Raw genomic sequence first — 26903 nt, forward strand, 5'->3', positions numbered from 1 at the left:
TGGACACGACATGCCGAGTTCCGTACATTATATTCAAATGAGTTAAGGATCGTCGACAAAAAAATGAGTTTTGCGTTGGTTTGGGCACGTAGAGCAAATGAGTAAAATAATCAACGATGCTAATGTTGATGAATCCGGAAAACGAGGAAGACCGAGAAAGACATGGCATAACCAAATCGTACAAATATTTGAAGATGGATTTGTTAAAAGTCTGAATAATCGGCGAGTGTGCATTTAGAGATAATTATAATAATAATAATGTTTGGATAATTTTATATAGCGCCATTTTCGTGAAAATCACCTCAAGGGCGCTGTACAATAAATAAATATCCCAGCACGTCTTGCAGCTACAGAGCGCATGGACGATTGGGATTCTAGTTCCTCGTCTCCAATTATTATATATAGGAGTTAGATAACAGCACGTCTTACAGCTACAGAGCGCATGGATAGTAAGAAATCTAACCCCTATATACATTTTTATTTTTAAACATTTTATTTGACAATGAAGTTTAGAGTTTAAGCGATATTTAAAAAAAAGAAATAAAATGCAAATTTATAAAAATAGAAGTTAGATTACAACAAGTCTTGCAGCTACTGAGCGCATGGACGGTTGAAGTTTTAGACCCCATTCACTAAATTTAGATATTTGATAGTTGAAAACATTTACACAATACGATAAAAATAAAGTGATAGCTAACATCATAAAAAGTCTCGCAGGTACAAAACGCATAAAGATCACGAATGTAGAAGAAGCGAGTTCTTTACGCAAAGATAATGTGACATGGCGTTGTGTCTTCTCTTCCTACCCCTACAAAGAAACATCGTGATAGGGTTGTTTATTTTGTTTATTTTTAAAGAATATATTTTTTTGTTCTAATTTCGAGTAATTTCTTGGTTCTCCGAGATAAGGTCTAGCTTTTTCTTTTTTATGAAATGGCTAAATAAGAGGTAACTCTCTCTGATAAAAATTAATTTCTCTTTTCTTCAATTTAACCGGGTAAATAATGTACAACAAACAATATCAACAAACCATAACGCCGTTTCTCCGTAAGGGAAGGCAGAGAGTATAGAACGTCACATCGTTCTATGTTTGCATACAGATCTATACATACATTTTCTCGTGCACGCGCGCCGATTATTCCGACTTTTGACATGTTCATGTTCAAGTATTTGTTGGATTCGGTCATGCCATGTCTTCATCGGTCTTCCTCTATTTCTGCATCCATCAACGTTTGCATCGTAAATATTTTTAGCCGGTCTTTTGTTGCTCATTCGCTCTACATTTCCAAACCAACGCAGAGCTCTTTAATTGGTTTTGTCGATAATGCTTATCTCATCCTTACATAATGTACGGATCTCGACATTTGTGCATCTATCGGACATAGTTTTATCACACACTCGCCTGAGAGATCGTATTTCAACAGCGTTCATCCTACTTTCATCCCCGTTTTTCTAAATCTATACTTTGCTCCCATACATCAAGGTCAAAACCAGGAATCCGTGGTGAACTATTGATTTTGCCTCTTGCGACAAACGTGTTTTTTTAATACCTGAAGAAAAGTATCTTAATTATATATAATAACACTGGAGTTTGTTGTCAAAATGATGTAGATAACATTCATTGTAAAACTAATTGCATTGTATGTTTTTGTAAAACTGGCGGACTCAGCAGACGTTGTTTTGTCCGAAAGTTGGCTTGCCTGCTATCAGCTGGTGAAACAAACAAACAAACGTTTTTCCGTTAATAAGAACACACGTTATTTATTTTTTTAATAAAGGTTAGTTTTTAGATTTCTCTTCTCATGTGATTGGCTTAGAGGCCTTGTTGTGCTCAAATCAAAATTGTGCAAAAATCAATACTCTACTGCCATAATCTATGATTAACAAAGAAAAGTCAGACTGCATTCGACCCTGAACCTTCTGAAATTATGACACTCAACTCATGCCCAACGCGAATTTAGTCTTTTTTTAACCGCCAGCCGTGTTTTGACGTGAGCTTGAGATTTACTTCGAAACCAGAATAAATGAAAAGAATAATGCCTGATTGTGTCGCAAAAGCGTGTAAAAACTGTTCGGATAAAAGGATAAAGACTATGATTAATTTCCAATGCATAGAATATTTGTTTTGCAAATATGGAATAATTTTTGCAAATGTCAAACTGTGCTTTACTTACCAACAGTGGTGCATTTTGTGTAAGAATCTATTGTTCAAAAATGTATCAAATGTCAGTTAAAATTATTCCAGCATTACTAAAAATCCATTAAAAAGTTAATATGTAGAAATTGACAGGAAAATTTTCAATTAAGTATCCATTAAAAATAATCGTTGTTTGTAAACGTCAAAATACATTTTTTTTAATATGCAAAAAAACAGCATCCTCCAAATTTTTCAATATATGCATTTTAGTCGAATGCAACCCTTGGAAATAGATGAAAAACACATAAATGGTACTAATTTTTTTTCCACTCTACATATTGAAGAGCTTATTATTAATAAATATTTATAAATATTAAGGACGTAAATTACGAAATTTTGCTAAAAATCTCACGTTAATCTGTCAACCCATTTTCAAGTTTTTTGCGAGACTTCTTCTTATTCTTCAGCATTATTCTCTCCACTGCTGGATAAAGGCCTCTTCCGAACGTCTCCATTCTTTCCAATCACCCGCTTTTACCATCCACGTTTTATCGGCGACAGAGGCAATATCGTCGACCCATCTCTTCTGTGGCCTTCCAACACTTCTTTTGTTTGTCCATGGTCTCCACTTTATTATTCTGGGTGTCCACCTGCCATCATTTTGTCCCGCCAAGTGTCCTGCCCACTGCCATTTCAATTTCGCTGCACGATCCATGATATCCACAACTCCGGTTTGGCGCCTTATTTCTTCATTTTTTACTTTGTCTCTTAGACATACACCGAGCATCTGTCTTTTCATGGATCGTTGCGCGCATTTTAATTTCTGGCTACTTTTTTGTGTTACAGACTAATAACGGCAATTAATTTTTATATAAATAGGTAAATTTGAAATTTTGAAACAGAGATTATCAAAAAAATAATTCGCTACCCGATTATAGTGATGCCCTTTCGCTATACTGCATATAACAAAAGCGTCCCAAATTTTTGGTTTGGTTTTTGATTTAACAAACCAGTAACGTATGGGCGACTCTATTAGCCAGTTGCGTATTATTACTCTAAAATCACAAGATACGTGTATCATACATAGATATTTTATACAAATACACTAGACGCGCTACATTGAACCCGTCTTGTGTTCCATGAAAATGGGGCTTTGGAACTCATATTTTATTTAGTGGGAAATAGTGTTATACGCGCAGCGGTCAATAAACGTGAAGTATCGTAAAAGGGCGCGACATACAGCCAATTTACAGTGAACTGGCAAAACAGTTAAAGAGTCTTTTTTACTACACTACGCATTTTGTACGGCAATGTTGATGCGGCATGATGCGATCGCGTCCATTTTTAGAATACGTATCGTTTTATGAAGCATAATCTCTTTTGAATTAAACCTCAGTGGTATCATACAAATTTAAAATAACCACCATCATACATCTTAAACATTATAACACCAAAAGTAAACAAATTAACTTACCTATTTTTTTGGAGATTGAGGAATGTAATGGAGTCTCCGAATCCAGTGAAAGCATCCTCTGAAATGACTGTGATGTTGTTAGAACGTAGGTCCAAGTGACGCAGCCGGTGAAGGGGGCGCAGGGCATCAGACGGGATCATGTGCAGGCGATTATCCCCCAAACGAAGGTACTGAAGATTTTCTGAATCAAACCAGAAACAGGTTTTAAATTTTTCATTCAGACAAACGAAAATCTGTATAATCCTTAGATGCAAAGAGCTAAAGAATGCACAATGCGGTTGAAAAAGCATAATACCCAAATAATCGGATTGTGGTCCTGTGGTTAGTGTCTTGGACTCACTTTCTATTAGTGAGTTATTTGCAACTCGTTGAAAATGGCCCTCAAAATCAGATTTTAAAAAAATACATATATTCTTTCATTTAGGAAACATACAGTACAGTTACAAAGTTTTATATTTTACACAGTTAAACTTAACTCTAATGGACCGGTGAAGTTTCCATATTATATCATTAATATATATAACATATTATTAAGTAATTATATGTAAGGTTATTAATGAAAGTACAAAAAAACACAAATGGGAGTTATTTAAAAATTAAAATTTAAGTAAAAAAAGTTATTTTAAAGTTTGTAGTTTGTAATTAGTATTTACAAATGAAAATAATATTAAAAATGAATAAAATTTGTGAAAGTAATTAAAAGTTAAGAATTAAAATAAATAATGAAAAACATGCTCAGATGTAAAAATAAAATAAAATAGTAATAACATCTTTAAAAAAGGAAAAACATAAATATACACATACAGATTTTTAAGGGATTCAAGAAACGATGGGAAGAATCTTTAATTAAAATATAAGACAGTAAATTTAAGTCAATTTAAAAAACACCTTCAAAATTAATTGCACATTATAGTAAGAGCAGCAATATATTGATTTTTTTTACATATATAATATAAGTAATTAAAAGTAGTTTAAAAGTATAAAAACATGTCAATGCAGCAGAGAAAAAATAAAGATATTTGAGTTAATTAAAATTCCGCTTTTCCGTGTACAAAAACTGTAGGAATTTATTAGTTGTTTATGAAAGAACTCAATCCTTAGTTGGAAATACCATAAGAAAACTGTGTTTTGCTTAGATGTGTATTTACTACAAGTTGAATAAAATACAGCATTTGTTTATAATACGCGAGAGTAACGGCGCAACTGAATTAATCTGCACTAGACTGCACGATATAACGATACTTTGTAGTCATTTTTTAGGAAGTGTTCTTTTGTTCTTCAAGTATCTTTATGCAGAGATGAAGTTGATATTCTCTAAAAAGTTGCACTAGATTTGTCATCCGATTATGTTATTAAGAGCTAACAATTTGTATTATGTTGTTCTTACAAAATACAACGTAAACAGAAAACTTCAAGTTGTTTTCACGTAAAATACTTAGTGCGTGTGTGGGTATCTATCTATGGACGTTATACACACAGAACTCTCACCATTTGGCAACCACATATGACAACTTTTGTACAGCTGCTACCATAAAATAAAACTCTTTATAAAGGATTTTCTAAGACAGTTTAGCTAATCGCCGGAAAGTAGACATTTATTTTCGACATCAATATTTCATATTATTTAGAATATCATTTGATAATACTTTTTTGTTTAATTTCTAGTTCAAATAATGAAATGTTGTATTAATACTAGTTTTAATTGGAGTAACAGGGATGAAACACGATATGACAGGGTCACGTTTGAATGATGGCACCAATTAGGCGAAGATAATAATTTTTATTATGATCAGGAGGTAATCATATTATTTGTAACCGACTATAGTCACATGCAGTCTAGCTATGTCTTTTTCAGCTGCGGAGAGTCATGTGCCTAAACTTGCACGAAATACAAGATCGACCAACAGACGGCTCTGTCAACACATTATAAAACATGAACAAAATAGAGTTTTTTTTTCCTTACCGACACCCTCCGAACGAATACGTGCCGTGATAAACTCTTAATCTCTTGATTACAAATTATTCTTACCATTTGAAACTCAGCGAAAAATCAATCTTATATGTATAATACCAAAGAATTATTTTGAATGCTCAACTTATGAGACAAATTTACTTTGCCTTATGCCAAAGCAAACTATCATTTTGCAATTTAGCTTGGGGAGGTTGGTCTTGTCCAATCCTTGAACCAGTAAAAATAGCACAAAAATGAATTATGAAGATCATTCTCAAAAAACCCTTGAGGTATTCAACGGAAGATCTATTCGCTGAGTTAAAGATATTGGATGTAAGACAATTGCTTGTAAGGTGCCTACTACTTAAATTTTATGATAAATTAAGTGAGGTCAAAAGAACCCAACATAATATAAACACTCGTTCAGCAACATAAATTAACTGTATTGTCCCATTTGTATCAACCGCTTTTGGTAAAAAGCAATACAATGTAATTGCTGCAAAAATATTTAATGATTTATTGCCAAATATAAAAGACTCAAAATGTAAAACAGATTTTTTAATAAAAATAACTCCACATATAAATAGTGTAGCGAGAGATTTTTTTGAAAAATACATGTAAATCAATAAACGTATTACTTTATATAATTGGTAAACATATTATTTATATTTTTATGTATTTCATTGCTTTATATTTGTTTTATTATGTATTATACTATACTATTTATCTTTAAGTAACATATATTCTTGGCACATATATAAACTTTATAATTGTATAATAATGATTTTTAATTTCTTACATTTGATTAGCTAGGCATTTATAATTAAGTAGTTTTAGTTTTTCTTTTTTATGTTATTGTTTTATTAGTATAGGACTACTTACGCTCTAAAGATAAAAAATCTCTACCTTAGAACAGGCTGTGCCATGTAAGATGGAGACTATCATAAACAGAGAACACTCCGTTTTCATTTTACATTAATTGGTTTTATATAGATTCCCTGTTATTAAGTATAAATATTATTTTTTTGCAATAAATTCATAAATAAACAAATAATAGTAATTATCTTCATCGCTCATCATTTAATAATCATGATATAAAAAAACTCTTAATAACTGTAATTAAATATTATTAATTTGGTATATTCTTCCATTCTCAACGTATTCGTGGTAATATAAACGTACATTCGATATATCAATTACGCCGAAATTTGTTTTTTGTCAAGACGTCGATAATAAAATAATTTTACCAAGCTTAGAAACTCTGTTCAATAATATATAATAATTATGTGCTATGGAAAAAAATTCTGCATTTCAATCAACGTCTACATTTCAATCAACGTTCTTTAAAAACTTTAACACAAAAAAATCACTCGTAATCAAATCACAAAAGTTTTTTTTTATCAAGTACAGAAATACGGGACCATGTATGTTCCCTTATCCGATACGAAAATACCGGACAGGGCCAAAAATATTCTTAAAATACGAGACATCTTGTGAAATACAGGACAGTCAGGATACAACTATCAAGGTCAGTAAAAATAGTGCAAGTATGCCCCACCAGCAGGTTTTCAGTAAAATATCCTATAACCTGTAAAAATATAAAAATGCAGTTGTATAATAATCCGGTTTCTACTGATAACCATCCATTTTTTTATTATTATTGACATCTGTAGACGTAACATAAAAGCTAGATTATATAAACTGCTAATAGTTATCAAAGAATTGAACAAAGTTGGAGAAAGTTACAAACTTTCTAAATTTAATAACGTGATCTTTAAGCCGTTTTAAGCACCAGGAATATAACACTAATTCCCTGTATTTTAAATGTAGATTTCCTTATATTTAGTATTTCCGAAAGTCTTTCCAATGTACACACATGGTTAAATTCGAATATGTTATGATTTATAAAAATAGTTTTCAGGAGCTGAAAACGTCATAATTTTTATATCAGGCATTTCTGTTTTCATAACCATCAGCGAAAAGTCAATATGGTTTCTTTTTCGTGCATGAAATTCAATCTACATAGTGTTTGCGTTATTGTACAATGTTCATTTTAGTTTCTTTTCCCAGTACGTTCGCAGGGGAGAACAAAATTTTGAGAAAAACCTTTGTCCCGCAAAACGGCTAAATAATATCGTCGATATTTTTAACACGGCTGATTCACAAATCATAATTATCTCACTTTTAACATTTAATTGAGGTTAATTATATAAGGTTTTCTCCCCATATGCATGTGTATTTTGTATCTCATCTTTATTTTTGTTTTATATTTTTTTTTAATATCTTTTTATTTATTCATACAAATACGTATATATTACAAAAAAATAACAACTTATCCCTTAATCTCTGAGGCCAAGAGCCTGAGATGAGTTAAACAGCCCGCAAAGTAATACTACAATTGAAAGTAGTTATACAGAAAGCAGCCAGTCATATAAAAGTGTAACTGAGATAATTACACTTGTGTGAAAAGTGTGAATTATCAAATTTACACAACAGTTGGAATGTTTTGACTTTAGAAAATGATAAAAAATGAATACATAAATTTTTTATTTCATACTACAAACAAGCATCTAATTATGTATTGCACCAGTTTTAATAATTTTCAAAAACCGTTAGATTTTTCAAGTGATGTGGGTGTTTTCTACAAATTGAGGAATGCCTTTTTTGTGGTCGACACCATTTTCAGAAAATGATTAATACAGTTCTTTTTACGAAAGCGTTCTAGCTGATTTTAGCAAAACATATAATTGTCCTTACTGCACCCGACAACATCAATATCTCATTTTTTCAAAATTGTGGACTAGCTGCTTTCTGCATAACTACGTTCAATTGTCAAATAAACTTATTAATAATATCAAAGCAATGACTACATAGAAATTTAATATTTTTTTAAAAAATAAACAAAATAAATTTTATTTTAATTATAAAAGTTTACGTAACTAGTTACAACTAGTTACGTAAACCTTGAGAAAGAAGCTTGTTTGCTTTGAAACAGGTCGGTGGAAAAAAAAAGTGTTTAAAAACAAACCTTTTTTATTATTTTTAAAATAACATTTGACTTTTTAGACGTCTTAATTATAGTCATAGGTTCACCAGCATAGGATAATCAAGAACTTGATTAAAGAGCCACATTCATTTTTGAACTCATTAAACTAGGACTACCTAGTTTTTACCCGGTAACTCTTTGTAAAAAGATCGTTCAGATTATTATAATTTAATTCAATTACAATTGTATAATATTGTATATATATACACGCACATGTTCACCATCATTTCGTTATAACCACACCCACTCACCCACCCTCTAACACTATTATAAACTCACACAAACACACTCACCCTCACAACCAATATAAAACATATTTGTACTCACAAAGAAACCGATCTATGTATTACAACCTGAATCTGCTCTACTTTTGCTAGATTTGAGAACATACTCGTTTATATGTTCATATGTGTGTTCATATAATGCATATATTATATAAACGAAAGTTTAATGTCAATTATTGCATTTAGTTAAAATTGTACGTAAATATTTTTGTGTTTCAGATTACATAAATTGTGAGGATGTGCGGTGATGGAATTTTGATGAATAGGTATTTTAATATTGTTTTGTCTTGAAAATGCCTCCTTGATGCTGTGCAATACAAATAAATACAACTGCATTTTGGTCCTTTTATGCCTTACTAAAATAGATAAAATCTACGTTTCTTGTAACTTTTAATCAATGGATTGATGGGTTTTTTTAAACCTTTGTTCCGGTTTATGATTAAATTTCAAATCTAAAAATAATGAATATTCACATATTGAATTTATGGAAGCCTTCGTTTATATTGCCCAAAGATTATTTTTAACTTTGTTTCTTGAAAACGACCTGAATAGTTAATACACTGTTCTAACTTTTCTGGGTTAATATTCCTCAAACTATCAATTTGAAATTGGATTTGGCTTTTAAAAAAAAAAAGTTTCTGCAATATAAAATTCAACTTCATTTGTGTTGTTTTGTGTCTTAAACATGATATGGTTATATTACTATTTTAATATAAACTAATTTACTTGAATCCCATTTTTTAGGAAATATTCTAATAATATGAGTAATAAAACCACTTATATTTAAACTCCTCATCATTTTTCTATTCGCACCTAGTGGTGCATAGAACGCTTTATTGGCACTCCAATTACAGCGTATTTAAATATTTTTTGTTCCATGGAAGTTCATGAAATATTGCAGTGTTCAACCACTAATATTTAACGTTGACCCTGCCAGGAGTTGAACCCGGACCTAATAAGCCCTGTAAATATTCTCTTTTCCTTTTGTAGTTTATTCATAACAAATAATAATTGGTAATTGGGTGCTCAAACGTAAGTTTTTATTTTATCAAAGAATACATTCCTCTCTAAGGATAATGGTTTTATCCTGTGGCTGTTTTCAATATTCGAGTTATTTTCATCTTCATTGTTTCCAAACAAAGACTTATTTTATTTGAAGTAATTTCAAATACCTTGGCTTCTCCGTGAAATTTTATACCAATCTAACTTCTCCAATAAGTAAGATTGATTAATAGGTAATTGAGATAACTCTGAGACTATTGCTTGTTTCAACTAAAACAAACTTTGTTAAACAGGTTTTTAGAAACTAAAGACAAAAGGTTACTTTGTATAATATTATACTTAGCAGAGGTGGCCAACTAGATCAGACCCGACGTCTACTTTTCACTGTCCAGTATCCATGCGATCTACCAATAATCATTTCCCTATCCGCACCCAGGACTGTGTTGGGCACTGCATTATAAATTATGGCATATCGAAATATTTTTGACTTTTTGGTGACTGTTCAGGGAATATAAAATATTGCTTTGTAAAATCAAATGTTTCACATCGACTCTGCCAAGATTCGAACCTTGGACTTCAAAAAGTCGAAAATACTCGTCTATGGTACTTGTTTTATTTAACACTCAGTACTCTATTTTTCAACTTCAACCTACATTTTATTTAAAGAAAAAAATTGTTTATTGACTTATCTGTAACGTTGCTACATGTCGTTTAAAATAAATTCCCTTTTCACTGTAGATATTAGGGTATTAAAAGCAAACTTAAAAATCTTCACCAAAAACGGAAAATTTGTAATTGATGCCAAAATAAACTATCCATAAAAACCTACCTAACTTAATAATAGCGTAGTTCAAAACCGTCTCTAAATATTGCAAAAACAGATTTCAATTGTACAACTTAACATCGCAAACTTAGCATTCTCCATTGAGTAGAAATCTCGCAATTCTTTTTTTAAAGTTTTTCGCAAATATCTCAGTAACTCCTTCACTGGAAGTTTCTAAGTTTGCTTCTCATACTCTCATATGTTGTTTACATAAATCAAGATAATATTTTCAATAATGAACTACAATGGTCTAGGCATTAAAAAATATTATGGTCTGTTGATTGTTAGAGTGATGATGCTCTACTGTACAAAATTAAGCATTCTATTTTTGCAAAATTATTTGTTTCTTTATTTTATTAACTTGAACTTTCCTGTTTTTATAAAGTAACATATTTTCTGAACAACCTTACATTGCCGAAATCCGTTGGAATTAGTACAAGTGTTTCTTCAACACTATTACCCGTATGCAGAAACAAACCTTAAGGTGAGGAAAGTACATTCTATTGTCTTCACCTTCAGGTTATTCTCTGCATTTGAGATTAGATTGTACTTTCCTCACCTTAAGTTTTGTCTTTGCATACGGGTATATGTATCCGGAGCCATGTAAACACGTGATTATATAATCATGCGTTGTGTCCCGGTCCCGAGTTTTCACGTGGTTTACCAGCTGTCTAAAAAAGTACATTTTATTGACATCTAGTGACTTTTATTAGTACTTGTTTGCTGCTGGTAAACCACTTGAAAACACGGGACCGGGATACCACGCGTAGTTATTATAATCACGTTTTAACACGGCTCCGGGATACAAAGCACAAAAAAAAGAGTGAGACCCTGTATATGTCTAAACATTGCAATGCGCAATATGGCTCTCCATAAAGGCCAAAGTTGGCAAAACTATCATACAAAAATGACATATTTAACTTTTACAAATAAACACGAGAAGTTTCAATTGATTATACTAAGTATTTTTATAATTATGACACTTTTAAGAAACCCTTCACAAAGCATGAGATTTCACAAAAATTGGCCGGGCACAGGGTAAATTCTATGTGTATTCGGCCGGTACTCAAAGTGTTAATAACTTTCCGTTTTACACTAGGATTTCGCGAAAAATAAATATCTAAGATAGCTGTAACCAGTTACAGAATCCTTGAAAACATTTAATAAGTAAAGACAACCGAAAAATATTCATTTCTAAAAATATCGAAGGTGACACAAAATCAATCAGTATTGCCGCCGATTGAATTTGAGTAAATTTCCTTCCCATCGGGGATGCTAAACCCACCATCCGTCCTACTCACCAGGTAATTTTATTGCTCTTCCTGTTCTACCTTTTAGTGGGTGAAACTCGTTTTGTGAGCCCGTATAATTCATTTATACTCCATTAAAACGAAAAAACTGTCTTGAATAATAAACGAGATGCCATTCGAAATATGTCAATGGGAAAGTCCGATGGAGACGAATACTTGTGTTTTAGACATTTTACCAATTTTTAAAATAAAACGCACCTTTGGTGGTACGGAAAAAACCTAATTGAATAATCTCCCCATTGATATCTTTTGTTGGCAACTAACCGTGCAAATGACACTGTAATTAAAATACGAAAGAAAACGTACCTTAAATTTATTTTAACCACTACAGATTAATAAATAACCCTCAACGATTTAAAAAATAAACACAAAGAAAATATAAAGCAATTACAATCAGAAAGTATAAGGGATAGTCACGTCAAATTAGTTTTGTTAAAACTAGTTTTAACATTTTTTGCATAATTTATTATTTACGGACTCATTTAATCCATTTATGAAAACAAAGACGGAAAACATTTTAGAATAGAGAATATGTAAGTCCAGGCATTAACAGGGATTATGACCTTTTCATCAGCTGGTTTAAGTGGCCACTTTACACACTGTAATTTTCTCCATTCTGACTAGGTTAGAAAATGCATACTTTTTTTATTTGCCATCTGTTGATTTTTAAGAAGGTCTAAAACCTTTATTAATGCACATGAGATTTACTAGACAGAATTGATTCACCTACATACTAGGCGGCAAACGCCTAAAAATATTTTCATACTTCTTTTTTTACCAGTTGGTTTTGTCAACAACATTTTGAGTTTGTCCCAATTTTTGTAAACCGGGACTGGATTTAACCCTCTAGCTCTAAGTAGTTAATAAGATAAAACTAATACAACCGATATGGAGTCCACACATTTCATTTATCCTAGAGGGAAAAATCCAATATTTGTCAACAAAATTAAGGCATACTCGAAATATTGTTGCGTTTTTTTTCAAAATGAGAAAAAAACGTGTATAAATTTATTTAAAAAAAATAATTATCCGTTCAAATTTATTTACGAAAATTAACTAAATCTAGATTGCCCCAAACTAATGCAAATAAAAAAACAGGAAGTTGGCATAAAAAATCAAATAAATACAAAAATAAAACTATACTTACAATTCATCAACATTTTCTTGTATACCCACGAACAGGACATGCCTTTGTGGGATTTTTTTGTTTACTATTTTTACTTTTATGTTGTTTATCATTGCTGTGTAATTATTCTATATTTTTGAATACTCTGTTTCACCTCTTATGTATATTGTAAAAAAAAAAAAAAAAAATTAAAAAAAAACATCAAATTTAAAAAAAAATTAATAACGTTTTATGAAATTTATTATCCAATCACGATTTCATGCCTCAAAGTATGAAAAATAATTTGGTAGGATCTCACCCTCATCGAAAATTATCATATTGAAGTTTGTTAAGTAGTAATTAATCACAACCAAACGGGTGATCGCTTTACGCAAAAATGATGCCCAGGGGTAATTTTTGGAAATAATTACTTAAAAATGGCTGAAACTACTCATGATATCCAAATATGCACCAACAGTGATTATTTACACTGAATGCATTCTCATATAAGAAATATATTTTATATATTAAAAAAAAAAAAAAAAAATCTTTATTCGGATAACCAACAGTTAAAATTATTAAATATAAAAAAACAAAACAAATAAAAAATAAGGCAATTACAGGTTTTCACAAATAGAACCACAATATGTTAACAAATATTCTCGAACATAAAATAAACAATTATCTAAATCCAAAAGAAAATAAAAGATTAGAAAAAAAAACACTACAAATTATTTCGAAAGCAAACGCCGCACGTCATTATGTAATCATATGCGAATAATTTCGCAAATAAGAATAAAAGAAATATAAAGATGGAGAGACATTTGTCGTAGATAAATAATGTTGAATTGTAAGTAAGCATATGAGTATATAATAATATAATAAAGCGAGCGTTTGCTTTCGGAAACAGGGGTTACCAACCCATTAAAAACAATCGTTGATGGTAAATACGAGCGAAATAAATAATAATAAACGTATTAAATAAACTTGTTTAAATCGGTCTCAGTGTTTATAATGTGGACACTTGTGGTGTCATTCAATCTTGCATGAATTTTGCCATATTTCACCCAAACATATTTATATCCTTTCTCGTTTTTCAACTTGGATTTGGTCAACGTAAGGAGTTTCTTGGTCAACGGAGTCAAATGGTCATTTACATATATTTGATTAGTTGTGTGGAAGCCTATGTCGTTAGCTGATAAGTTTTTCATAGCGCGAGCGGCTGATGTGAAGTCTTCCTTTATATATCGATTAATAAAACTCATTAATATTGATTTATCTTTAGAGTTGTGAACGGGCACCCGTGATATATAGTTTATCTGTGATTTGGGAAAAGTGAAGTTCACATGTCGACTGATGTTCTAGAGAGCATCAGTCGATATTAGAGTATCGTGAATAAATTCTCATTCTTCTTCAATGGCACACCTTTTATTTCAATATTATTGAGTCTGGACCATTGATCTTTGACTGCCATCTCGATCTTAAATCGATTCACCTCGTCTTGGAAGTTCTTGACTGCTACCTCGATTTCATCTATCTCAAGAAATTAATTTTCCGTAGACGTGATTCTTGTGGTGCAGTCATTTAGTTTTCTGTTGTTAAATTCGCAGGATGCTCTTAGATCCACTAATTTGCTTTTAATAAATTTAACATCATCTATTAGAGTAGAGAGACCCACCAGCTGACGCTTAGTATCGAGGATTTTTCTCAAAATCATATCTAGAGACACGGAGCTGGATGTGGATTCACCTAAAGTGGATTTATCGTGGAGAATCTGGCTCGCGAACTCTTGGTTAATTCCTGGTTTTACCGCGTTATCAGTTGTGTCTTGAAAAATCAGGACACATAGAGTGCATTTCAGCACCCGGCGTTTGTCGGCAGTGAGGCGTTTCGATGGTCCCTCAGGTAAACCGCCACACTTGTAATGGAGTGACCCTTTACACTCGGAGCACGTAAATGAGTTCTTGGCAGTAATTAGCTCGGGGCACACGATGCATTTATTTGACATTTTGTTCTCTACCCACAATCAAATGCATGTGTATGTTTTATATGTGTATGTAGATGTACATATGTAAGTGTGTACATTGCATGCATTTAAATATGTGTACATGAATGACTCAGTGTGTGCATTTGGTATTTTTATATATTATAAATAATAACATATATTATAATTTTTCATTAAAGTTTTTTTTGTCATATTTAATGTACGACTGATAATTTTACCATCATGAACAAAAAATAAAGGATCAAGATACGCTGCTATTGGTGAACCAATTAAGTGCCCCACGCACCATTTGGTGGGGAAAGATAACGGTGATGATTGTGTCGGAAAATCTTTGTCTTAAATATAAAATAATGTATGTTTTTAAATAAAATAAAAAAATAAATATGCATTTATTTACTAATTATTTAACACCAAGGCCCGTATTTCTATGGGAAGTAAATGTTAATCTTTAATTTTATCTACAAAGTAAAATTAAGTTTTTTTCATGAAAAAGATAAAATGTGTACATTTTTTTCTAAATATATTGAATTAGAGATTACGATCTAAAATATTCAAATTTTTATACAAATATTCACATTTTCGTACATAAGAATATTGATTTTACTTTATACCGTCTCGATATGTACCGATAAAGACAGCAATTCTAATTGCCCCCCAGGACGAATTCCCGGCCAAGTAGTTACATATATTTATTCAACTGATAGCTATTTTGTTTAGATATTTTGCCTTATACCTTACCGGGCGTAAACATTGCGAAGTATTTAATTTTCTAAGCACTGCGAACAAATTATATCATTACAGTGAAATACAGCACAAATGTGTCCGGCGAGTAGTTCCGTTTCCGGCGGGAGATTTATATTGCTCGGCTCGCAAGAGTGAATCGCATTTCCCGACGGAATATCCGATTTCCTGATGAGCTTTTACCGCTTTATATTCCCGGCAATTGTACGAAGTTCAACTAAATCTGAGTTGTTGAACGCTTTCCGCTTGAGCCAACTAACTTAGATTATACCAACTATTCCGCTCAGGCCATGTATTAAAGTAGTTTAGTTTTTTCAATAACAAAACACAAATAATCCATTATTTATGCTTGACTATCTAAAAGTATAAAGAAAAAAAACTATTCATATATACGTTTACATACTAACTGGTTTTCATGTTCATTATCTTAATATTATTATTATTCATTATAGGCAGGCAGCCTTTGCTGATGCGCCTATATCTCGTATACTGCTTTTTGTCTGCGTTATTCTTCCTTCAAAAAAGCTTCTAAACGGTTTTTGAACTGGTTTACCGTAATGGAATTTATTTATTTAAATTTTATTTTACAGTAAACATAAGAGGTAAAACAGAGTTTAAAAAATAAAGGATAATTACATAGAAATTAAATACATATTGGACAACAAGGCTTGACAATTTATTCCAGTCTGAAACTAACCTGCCGGAAAGTAAGTATTTCTCGAGAATGAGGTAGAATTGTGAACGATAGAGCTTCCAGCCTGATTCAAGCTTATTGATCATTTTTATTTATTTATAAAACGTTAAAACTGTCTGACGGATGTAAAAATAAACTCTTGGTTTTCTTATATAAATAAAAGACTAAAAAATACTTAAACTTATTAAAATAGCATTATATCAACTCATTAGTTAACCCAAAAAAAAATTGAAAATGATCCTTAAGATACAAATTACTTTATACAATTTATTTTTATATAATTTTAAATTATTGATCCTTACCTCTGTTTTGTATAAATACATTGAACTCCTTAATAAAAATACCAGTCTCGAAGATGACGTGAAAGCAATCAAAACGGTCACTGGATATTCCAAATTTGTGGATTAAAGTATCACTCGTCTTTTATTTATATAATAAATAACAATGAACTTCTATCAAAAATTTTCACTTACAAAGTTGAACTCTTGGTTTAATTACGCCTTTAATATACGTTTAAAAAAAAGAGTACTTAGGTTAAAATCTTTTTTAATGGAACTATGTTTGGTTGTAAATATATAATTACTACAGTAATTGAGTTATAAAATCATATCTGCCATTTGACGGCATTAACAATCTGTAGAATTTTTCTCAGGAGACTCTGTAACTTCTAGAGAGCACTTCCCCGAGGTGGTGGATAGGGGGATGCGCGGACCAATCGAGAGGAAAGACAGGTCCCGTAAGCCTTAAAAAGCGGCGTCTCTAAGAAAAAGAAACTCTCAACTCAAATCTAAGAGTGAGTTATTTACAGCTCGTTGAAAATGCCTACCAAAATTGAAATATTTGGGTAAATTATAAAAACGATAATATTTATTTTTTATTTAAAAACTAAAAAAAAATCCCTGGTTATAAGTTGCTACGTCAACGGTATCGGGTATAGGCGGCAATTTAATAAATTAGAATAGCTACACACTGAAGAGCCGCAGGCGACAGTGGATCCTGAATACCAACCGCTGGACTTGGACGTAATAGCTCCTGTTAAGAACTTCATCAATGCCTCACCCCTAAAGAAAAGAAACCGGAGAGTGACGATAACGAGTGATAAATCTGGCTTAATCTGACAGAGGGAGGGATTATCGAATTAAATTGATCATTCACCGCCGGTCTTAAGCTGAGCAGCCCTCAGCCAATAAGATACTGATCCACCTCAGCTTGTTTCCTCGTGTAGTGCAAGAGATAACACGCAGAGCTGTAAATTAAAGTACTAAACAAAAAAAAACAAACTTGGGTACCTACTTCAATATACTCTAAATTTCAAAAGACGTAATCTGCGGTCTAAAAGTAAGTATATTTTAATTATATGAATCTTTGAAGAATATTTTTAATCAGAAATAACTTAAAAAATGATTTATTTATCTAATTTGTTCTTATTTATTTTATATGGCCTTATCTAATGGAAACAACTATATGAAGAAACAAATGTACAAAAACTGAACAAAATGTACATGAAACTATGTAGCAAAGACAATCAAGAGCAACACAATAACGGTATACAAAACAATAGCTTTTGACATTACCATTTTTGGTATGATTTTCTGAGTTTTAATTAGATTGTCTCAATATTTAAAAATATAATAAATGAAAATATATTTAAATGAATGCTGGACTTACCACAAAATGAAATAGAAAAGTTAGCACGGAAGTAAACAAGTCTACTAAATTCAGAGAAATGGACGCTATTGAAAATAGTGTGACAGACTGAATGGCCATTGAAAAAACAGTTAAAATACTGCACCAAAAAAATAATGATAATGTTGCAGACATCTGAAATGCATTGTGTCTTATTCTAAAATGCTGACAAATAAACGAACACTAGAATATGAGAATTTATGGCGCAATTAAAAAGTTATTTAAAAAAAATAATCTCTGCTTTATTTTTTGCTTCCAAAGTAAAGTGTTCTTTTTTCTTTTTAACTTTAAGAAATATGTATTATTGAACTACAGTCAAACATGCGTTTACATTTGATAATTATTGATTTATTTATGCTTTATTAAGTAGTTCATAACATTTGATAACATTCTTACATTAAATAACAAATTTTGTATTTTTTAATTTTTTAAATTGATTTGAAATGGCTTAGCATTTCTTTTATTATGCTAAATTAACTTGTTGACTATTCAGTTTTATTTTATTTTAGACAAATAACCATAAAATTAAATATTAGTATTGATACTATGCCGAAAAAGTGATTTTAAAAATACTTTTTCAGGTGGCTCCTAAGCCTCTTTATTGGTGATTTTTTGTTGAGCTGATTGTTTTAAATATACACATGTACCTATATAATAACTAATATAATGATATATTAGTGAAAACCCACCTAACAACATTCAATATCTAAAGGTTTGTACTAAATTAATTTTTATATTTACATATTTGTGTTCTGACGAAGATATGGATACCTCTCGAAACTAGTAGATATTTTAAAAACAAATAAGTGTTTATTCAGTCATATTTATTTATGTAACTTAACATGTTTGACGGCAAAGTTAATGCCTTAAGTTGAAATAAATACATAGTACTCTTTAGTATATCCTAATTCGTTATCAAGCTGGTAATAGGAAAATATCACATACTGCGAATACCGATAAGAATATATGAAATAGATTTAGAATAATTAATTGTACATTCAAAATCAATATGGATGTTGTGAAGAAATGTTTTCATTTATAAATATAAAAAAGAAATTTAAAAAAAATACGTCTAGAAAAACGCGACATGTTTGGCCTTAATAGTTGTGACGTCAAGATTCGTGACAATGTTTTAAACGGTTAGGAACAAACAAACATTAATCGTGACGTATTAGGGGTGTGGCCCATGGAATGACCATTTTAGGGGGACTTCAAAATTACAAATTAAAATATTTTTTATGCCACTAATAAGTAACAAAAAAATATTTTTTTAATGGACAGTATTTCAAAGACCTTTATTACTTTTAAAATGTTTGTTAAAAAAAAACTGATATTTCCGTATTGATGTTCTTCAAACAATTTACCACTGTAGTGCAATAATTAAAATATAATTAAAGCACAAAACACAATAGTATTAATCGGCGCAATTCCGTTGCCTTTAATGACATTATACTCAGCTTTGACAGCTTAACAGCTTCCATTTTAGTGTTTCCACATACTCGTAAGTTTTGCTTGCACTAAAACTTCGTCCATTAGGTGTTATTTAGGAAAGTGCAGGAGGTTTTTCAGTGAAGATTAACTCCCTCGAGCCTAACTCATACTAGAACAAAGCACAAAAGCTGGTTTGAATGTTGTTTGCTGACGCGTAATGACGCCGAGCTTTGAAAACAACAAAAGCTAGTTGACGTTACAGCCAAGACAAATTATTTAACGTTGCTCTCAAAGGGGTTAGATTGACATGTTTCGAAAAAAAATATATTAACTAAGCGATCAAAATCAAAGGTCGTCGGAAAATTAACAGATTTTTAAAACACGACGTGATGTTTCGATTGATTTTGTAAACAACATTAAAATAATCTACAGCGTTTTTATGACTAATCTTTTTATAGAAATATTGTAACCATTTCAATTTTGTCACAACGGTGTTAAGAACAAGAATCGAATAAGTCAATTATTGCTGTTCAAATTTTGGACTCGTGGTCCAGACCACCACAAAACAACAACCCAATTAATTTTAGATACGCATATAGAAAACAAATCGTTGAATTACTTTTACAATAAAAGTAACACGGTCGGTTGAGATTGTTTTTTGAAATAGCATAATTAAATTTTAAAGTATTTTTACAAAATGCCCCCAAAAATAATTTTACTAACTCATTTGTTGTACTTTGTTGCTAATAATTTTTTTTCCATTTTGATAGACCAATTTAATAATATTGGGTATAAACATATGATAAAAGAACACATAAATTTATTTGATAAAAAAAAAAAATGAAGACAAATTAATAACAGGGACAGGGAATCTATATAAAACAAGAAAATTAGAAAATGAATACGGAGCGTCCTCTGGTCAGGATAGTCTTCATCTAACATGGCTCTGCCAGTTCTAAGGTGAAGATATTGTATGTTTTAAAGTATAAGTGGTTCTTTACAAATTAAAACTACTTAATTATAAATTCGTAAATTAGGCAATTGAATATATTTTATTTTTTTACATACGATGTCAGATTTACTTTTTTTTTAAAGAAAATATTTGGGGTTGCTCCGTATAAAACCGTTGGCAAAAAGATTTGAAAAAAGAAAACCAAATTTAGTTTTTTTCATAAATATATATTTTTTGTTGCAACCGAAGGAGTAACGGAGTAGCACTACTCAACTGCTTTTTTGAAATTCTATTTAAGATTATGAAGAATATAATAATTGGCTTTGTAATTTTGGTTTCTTTGAAAATACTGTAGTTTTTGGTGATGGTTGTTTTTTAGTCACGGAGATAGACGGGTAGGCTACTTCCGCGGAAGGATGATTACCCCCACCACCACGCGTGGCCGCTTAAATTGTTTTTGTGTGAAAGTTCACGAATAGGCCCTTATAACAATATCGATTTGCTGGACGCACAACGTGCTCGTGTTGCTCCCGAGCATTTTTTCTGTCCTCCTTTTTATTTTTTAGTTTATCTAACGATGTTAAACAACAATTCTAATACATCTTTGTAAAAAAAATAATATTTTTCTCATAAATACCGTCGTGCATTCATTTTTGCTGCGCTCACGTGTAAACTGCAGCCGAATTTTCGTATTTTCCTAACGTTCCGTCCTGCGCAATCGTGCCTGTTACGGAGCTGGGACAAGACAATGTTGTCCTATTTACTGTATGGTATATTTGTGATGATATACTTTTGTGCCTGTGTTAACTAATTGCTCGTCCCAACTCAACACAGGACTTTTAGTCCCATGGAGTTGGAGTTTTTTCTCTAATAATATGTAATAAACTGCCTTTAAGTAAATAAATAACTAAATTTTCTACTCGTTTGATAACAATTTTAAATGTATTGATTGATTCGGTGTTTATTTTGTAGAACTCCATATTTAAACTTATAATATTAGAAATCAAACACTGATTTGAGTCCACTGAACACTTTATTTTATTTTTATAAATATGTATCCATTCAATAAATATGGCATTCATTTGAAAATGCCCTAACAAGGCAAAACAATTGTCACGAAAATTTTGTTTATTTTTTTTTTAGGATTTTGGTTGGTATGATATTCTTGCACAAATTAATATCTAACTGTATAGATGCCTATGCTGTCCTTGCTCAGATAAACCTTAATGTACCTCGCCGTAACTTGCGTACCAATCCTGTCTTTGCTGTGGAAAATTATAAAACTAACATCGGATTATTTTTCCCTTCGTCGAGGATCCTCAGAACAGTGAACGAAATCTCATTAAACGGTACTGTTGATGTGTTACTACAGCAAAGGCAAGCATTCAAGAGGCAAGCGGTGTTGTCACTCCTGACCCGCGATGACGCACTTGCCATGTCCGCCTAGATTATGCCATATTTATACTTTTTGTAAATTGGAATAGATTTTAAGACTGTTTAGATTAAGTTGTTATATATACTCATTAATGCCAATCTGTTAGGGCTTACATAAACCTATTGATTGGCTTACCAAAAAAAACTTGTGTAAAAATGAAACGTATTTTCGTTTTAAAATGCGTTTTAGTACAAAAAGAATTTTAAAAAAGAGACCGATATCTTTATATCCGATATTTAAATCAAAGGAAAAAAATTATAAAGGAATATTGAAATGTAAACCTTTCATTATGAATGTTACATAGTGTGTGAAGTGATCACTTCGACGAGTCAATAATAGGTTTGTGAGTCCTGTAAATGTCTACATATCCATATTTTTCATCAGTCCTTTAATCTTGGTTGAGATATTTGTCATGCTTACGAAGAGTTAAATTTCGGTTCAATCCCATGTGGTATCATCGAAGAAAACACATCTCAGCAGTGAAAAACGAATAGAAAATCTGATTAGGTCGTATTACTTTCATAAAATGTGCCATAAATGATTTTATATTAGCATATCACGCACAAAGGTCGTAAGTACATAAAAAAAGTAAACGAAAAGTTTCGTAGAAAACCAAAATGTTTCCGATATTCCTTAGCCAACATTATTGGCCATAAAATCAGCACTTTCCCTTAAATTTTTACATTTTTCTGTAGATTGTGAAGAGATTACATGTGAATAAATAAAGCTTCGTATTCGATTTGAGATGTTCCAAAAATAACTTTAAATTTAAAAACTGAACAAATATGTACATATTTCACCTACATACCACTTAAATTGGCTTAGCGAATCGCGTAACCATAGAATTATAAAAGTCCAGAAGCTGAAGGCGACTAAACTACTCATAAACGAGTAGTTTTACGTTTTGGCCATTAGTTACTCTGTATACGTCGCTTAGTACGCAACCGCCGATTTAAATGCCGTGTTGTGTCGTTTTTAAGTGTCAAAATATGGCTGGGATTAAAAGGGAATAGGGTAGGATCACATTTCATCTGTAAGTAACGAATTCACAAATAATATTATTTAAAAATTCGATTATTTTACCATCTGTCAGATTGTGAAATAAAACAAGATGGACATTTTTTAGTATTGCCCGGGAAATCGCCTAATGAAATTTTCTGTTTTTTTTTAAAGTCCAGTCAGTAAAATATTTTTTGTGGTAAAACATAGCAAAACATAAAACAAAATTGACTTATATTTTTGTTATGATAATAATTGTTCGCGGTCTGGCAACATAAGTTAGCCACTTTACGCATACGCGCAGGCGGGATGTCGTACAGGTAGGGGTAATTGGAACACGGTAATAACCGACTGTTTTCTGCTAGTATATACTCGTACTTATTTATTTACATCCTCGTTTTCTACATCGCTCAATATTTGCATGGTAAATATCTTTTTCGCTCTTTCGCACACATATCCAAACTTTTATTCTGTCGATAACGCTCGCATCAGCTTTACACACGTGACATCTGTGTCAACATCAAACATTATTTCGCCTGAGAGATCGCATTTCGACAGCATTCAATCGATTTTACCCTTTGCATTTATAATTTCATACATTAGTGTCGGCACCTGGACTCCATTGCGAACTGGGAATTTCACCTCCTACGACAAGCATATAAAAAATAATATCATGATATATTTTATAGAACTTCATGCCCTTGAATTTGACCCACAAACTTTATTACAATATAATATGTCAATGTTTCTATTCTTCATCGAAGAAGTAACCAAAAACTGATGGTCGAATAAATCTTTCTATTTGATTTCAATTTGTACCGGAACAAAATTAACAAGTTTTACCAGTATATAAAAAATATTTTAAATATACTTTTTCAAATTTACTACGTAAAATAGCGCCTACTCCACACCAATAACCTTTACATTGTTAATCAATATTCTATGAAGAAACGTTGATAAACTGTAGGGGTGGATTTTAACAGTGTCTGCCCTCATTAATGCTTGTCGGAGTAGACCGGTGTCGACTTGTTCTATGTCGCATAGTAACAGGGACATTGTATTACAGCGACAAGTAAAGTGTATCAACACAGCTACAGCCATTACATTAGTTCGACAAAATTACTAATTCTGGTTGTTCAATTATTTGTGGCACCTTTCCAAAGGTTCTAGAAGGTTTCGTTAATGTGCTTTTACCAACTTTTAGTCGAGAAATAATATGTAGAAGAGTATTGCTTCTCGAAAAATCATCAGACTGTAGAATGGCAGATATTAAATTTGAATTACTACTATTTGGTCCTCGGAATCAAAACGCAATTAAAAATAATTCAATTTTTTTTGAACAAGGGGATGAGGGCTGTAATAAAGTATCTGGTTAACTTATATTAGATACATTTGAAGTATTATATGTAAAGATAAACATTATGTTAACTAACGTTCATTTAAACATGAAATAGCGGACTACTCCCAAGCGACATGTTGAAGGATATCAAGTGCAACAAGAACTTTCGCGAGCACCAAACAAGAAGTGGAGACGATTTCAGGTGAGACTGACAGGGACTTCAAAAAACCTTTTTCATCAAGTCTAAATACTGTTCATCGAGTTACAGTGAAAACGCCCCTCGTTTCTCGAAACCGTTTATAATAGAAGTGTCTTTTTTCAGTTTAGCACATTCATTACACAGGCCAACAAAATGAAAAAAAAAATTTGGTGCCAGAAATCTAACATCTGATTTTAGATGTTTTTAATGTGCTGATTCCAAAAATGCCACCGGATTTTTTCTATCAGCTCTAGTTTTTGAGATACACGTTACAGGTTAAATGATATAGTTTTTTTCTGATAAAGGACAACAAATAAAGAGATAAATGTGTACTTAATCGTCAAAATAGAAATTTCCCAGAATCTAATTAGCCAAATGGATACCTGGAATTGTCCCTGACCCAATGTTCCTATACTAGGAACTACTCAATACAATGCTCTTAATTACTTTTATACCTGTAATTGCCTATGACCCGATCCTTCTATACCTGCTTGGCTGTACTTGATTTAGTATATTACTGAGTTTTCCCAAGTAAAGTTGTGCTATCATTTTGTGTAAATTTTGGTCGTTTTGTAGTATCAAGACACTAAACTGAAACAATGGCATCCACAAGCAGACGTACCTGTGTAAATCATCCCGATGTTTTTTGTTATGTGTGTGGTGAATACACTTTGAAAGAGAGCAGAAAAACGATTTCTGACTTTGTGAAAAGAGCTTATCTTGCCTATTTTGGCGTTCATTTAGGAGATCAAGATAAATCTTGGGCCCCACATTTCATATGTAAAACATGTGTTGAACATTTGCGACAGTGGACAACTGGAAAGAGGAAGTGCCTAAAGTTTGGTGTACCAATGGTTTGGAGAGAACCGCGGAACCATCATGACGACTGCTATTTTTATCTCGTTAATATTAAAGGCATAAATAGAAACAATAGACACAAATGGACATATCCTGATCTAGATTCTGCAAGAAGGCCTGTAGTGCATTCGGAAGAAATACCCGTTCCATCATTCAGCAGTCTACCCGAACTGACAGAAGATGATACAGAAACATCAACGTCTGACGAAGTTAAAAGAATTCAATCAGAAAACGACAGCGATTTTGAAGCAGATTTAGCAACTCCGCAGTGTTTCAATCAAGAAGAACTAAACGATCTTATAAGAGACCTGAATCTCTCAAAAGAATCCGCTGAATTACTTGCATCCAGATTAAAAGAAAAAAATCTACTTTGTCGAGGTACTAATATTACATTTTATCGTAAAAGAAATAAGGATCTGCTGCCTTTTTTCACTCAGGAGAATGACTTGGTATTCTGTAACAATATAAATGGGCTCTTAGAAAAAATGGGTTTGCCTGAATACACTCCAGATGATTGGCGCCTTTTTATTGACAGTTCAAAACGTAGTTTAAAATGTGTTCTTTTACATAACGGTAACAAATATGGCTCAATTCCTATTGGTCATTCTACTACCATGAAGGAAGAATATGAAACAATAGCATTAGTTTTGAGAAAAATTAAATACGAAGAACATCAGTGGTCAATTTGTGTTGATTTAAAAATGATTAACTTCCTCCTTGGACAGCAGAGTGGTTATACAAAATATCCTTGTTTTTTGTGCCTTTGGGACAGCAGAGCTAAAAATGAGCACTGGGTTAACAAAAATTGGCCTTCAAGAGATGTCATGATTCAAGGAATACAAAACGTGATCAACGAACCTTTGGTTTCAAGAGAAAAAATCTTACTTCCGCCCTTGCATATCAAGCTAGGCCTAATGAAGCAATTTGTGAAGGCCTTAAATCGAGATGGAAATTGTTTTGGGTATTTGTCACGTAAATTTCCTCTCATTAGCACGGAAAAACTAAATGCTGGTATATTTGATGGTCCTCAAATAAGGCAACTTGTTAAAGATCCACAATTCACCACATCAATGAACGAGACTGAATCTAACGCTTGGAGTTCATTTGTTCAAGTAGTACAAAATTTTCTTGGCAATCATAAAGCAGAGAATTACGTAGAATTAGTGGAAACTATGCTTTCAAATTTTAATATTCTCGGCTGTAACATGAGTATAAAAGTTCACTACCTCAACAGCCACCTAGATCGTTTTCCAGAAAACTTAGGTGATTGTAGTGAAGAACAGGGGGAAAGATTCCACCAGGATATTAAAACTATGGAAGATCGTTATCAAGGACGATGGGATAGCCACATGATGGCGGACTACTGCTGGAGCCTTCAGCGAGACTGCCCTAGTAAACTCCACTCTAGAAAATCGTATAAAAGAAAATTTTT

The 26903-nt window shown here is 31.7% G+C and overlaps 1 protein-coding gene across 2 annotated transcripts in view; it reads right to left on the reverse strand.

Annotated features, from left to right (window-relative positions):
• LOC148274497 (uncharacterized) overlaps positions 1–26903 on the reverse strand; it is a 250939-nt gene that overhangs the window by 22499 nt on the left and 201537 nt on the right. For both annotated transcript variants that reach the window (XM_088237034.1, XM_088237033.1), the window contains exon 7: positions 3612–3792. In XM_088237034.1, the coding sequence (XP_088093160.1) occupies positions 3612–3792 (181 nt within the window). The remainder of the gene's footprint in view (positions 1–3611; positions 3793–26903) is intronic.

The sequence above is a fragment of the Micrasema longulum genome, unplaced genomic scaffold, assembly GCF_059751315.1.
Source record: "Micrasema longulum isolate JH-2025_06_02 unplaced genomic scaffold, ASM5975131v1 h1tg001639l, whole genome shotgun sequence".
Lineage (NCBI taxonomy): Eukaryota > Metazoa > Arthropoda > Insecta > Trichoptera > Brachycentridae > Micrasema > Micrasema longulum.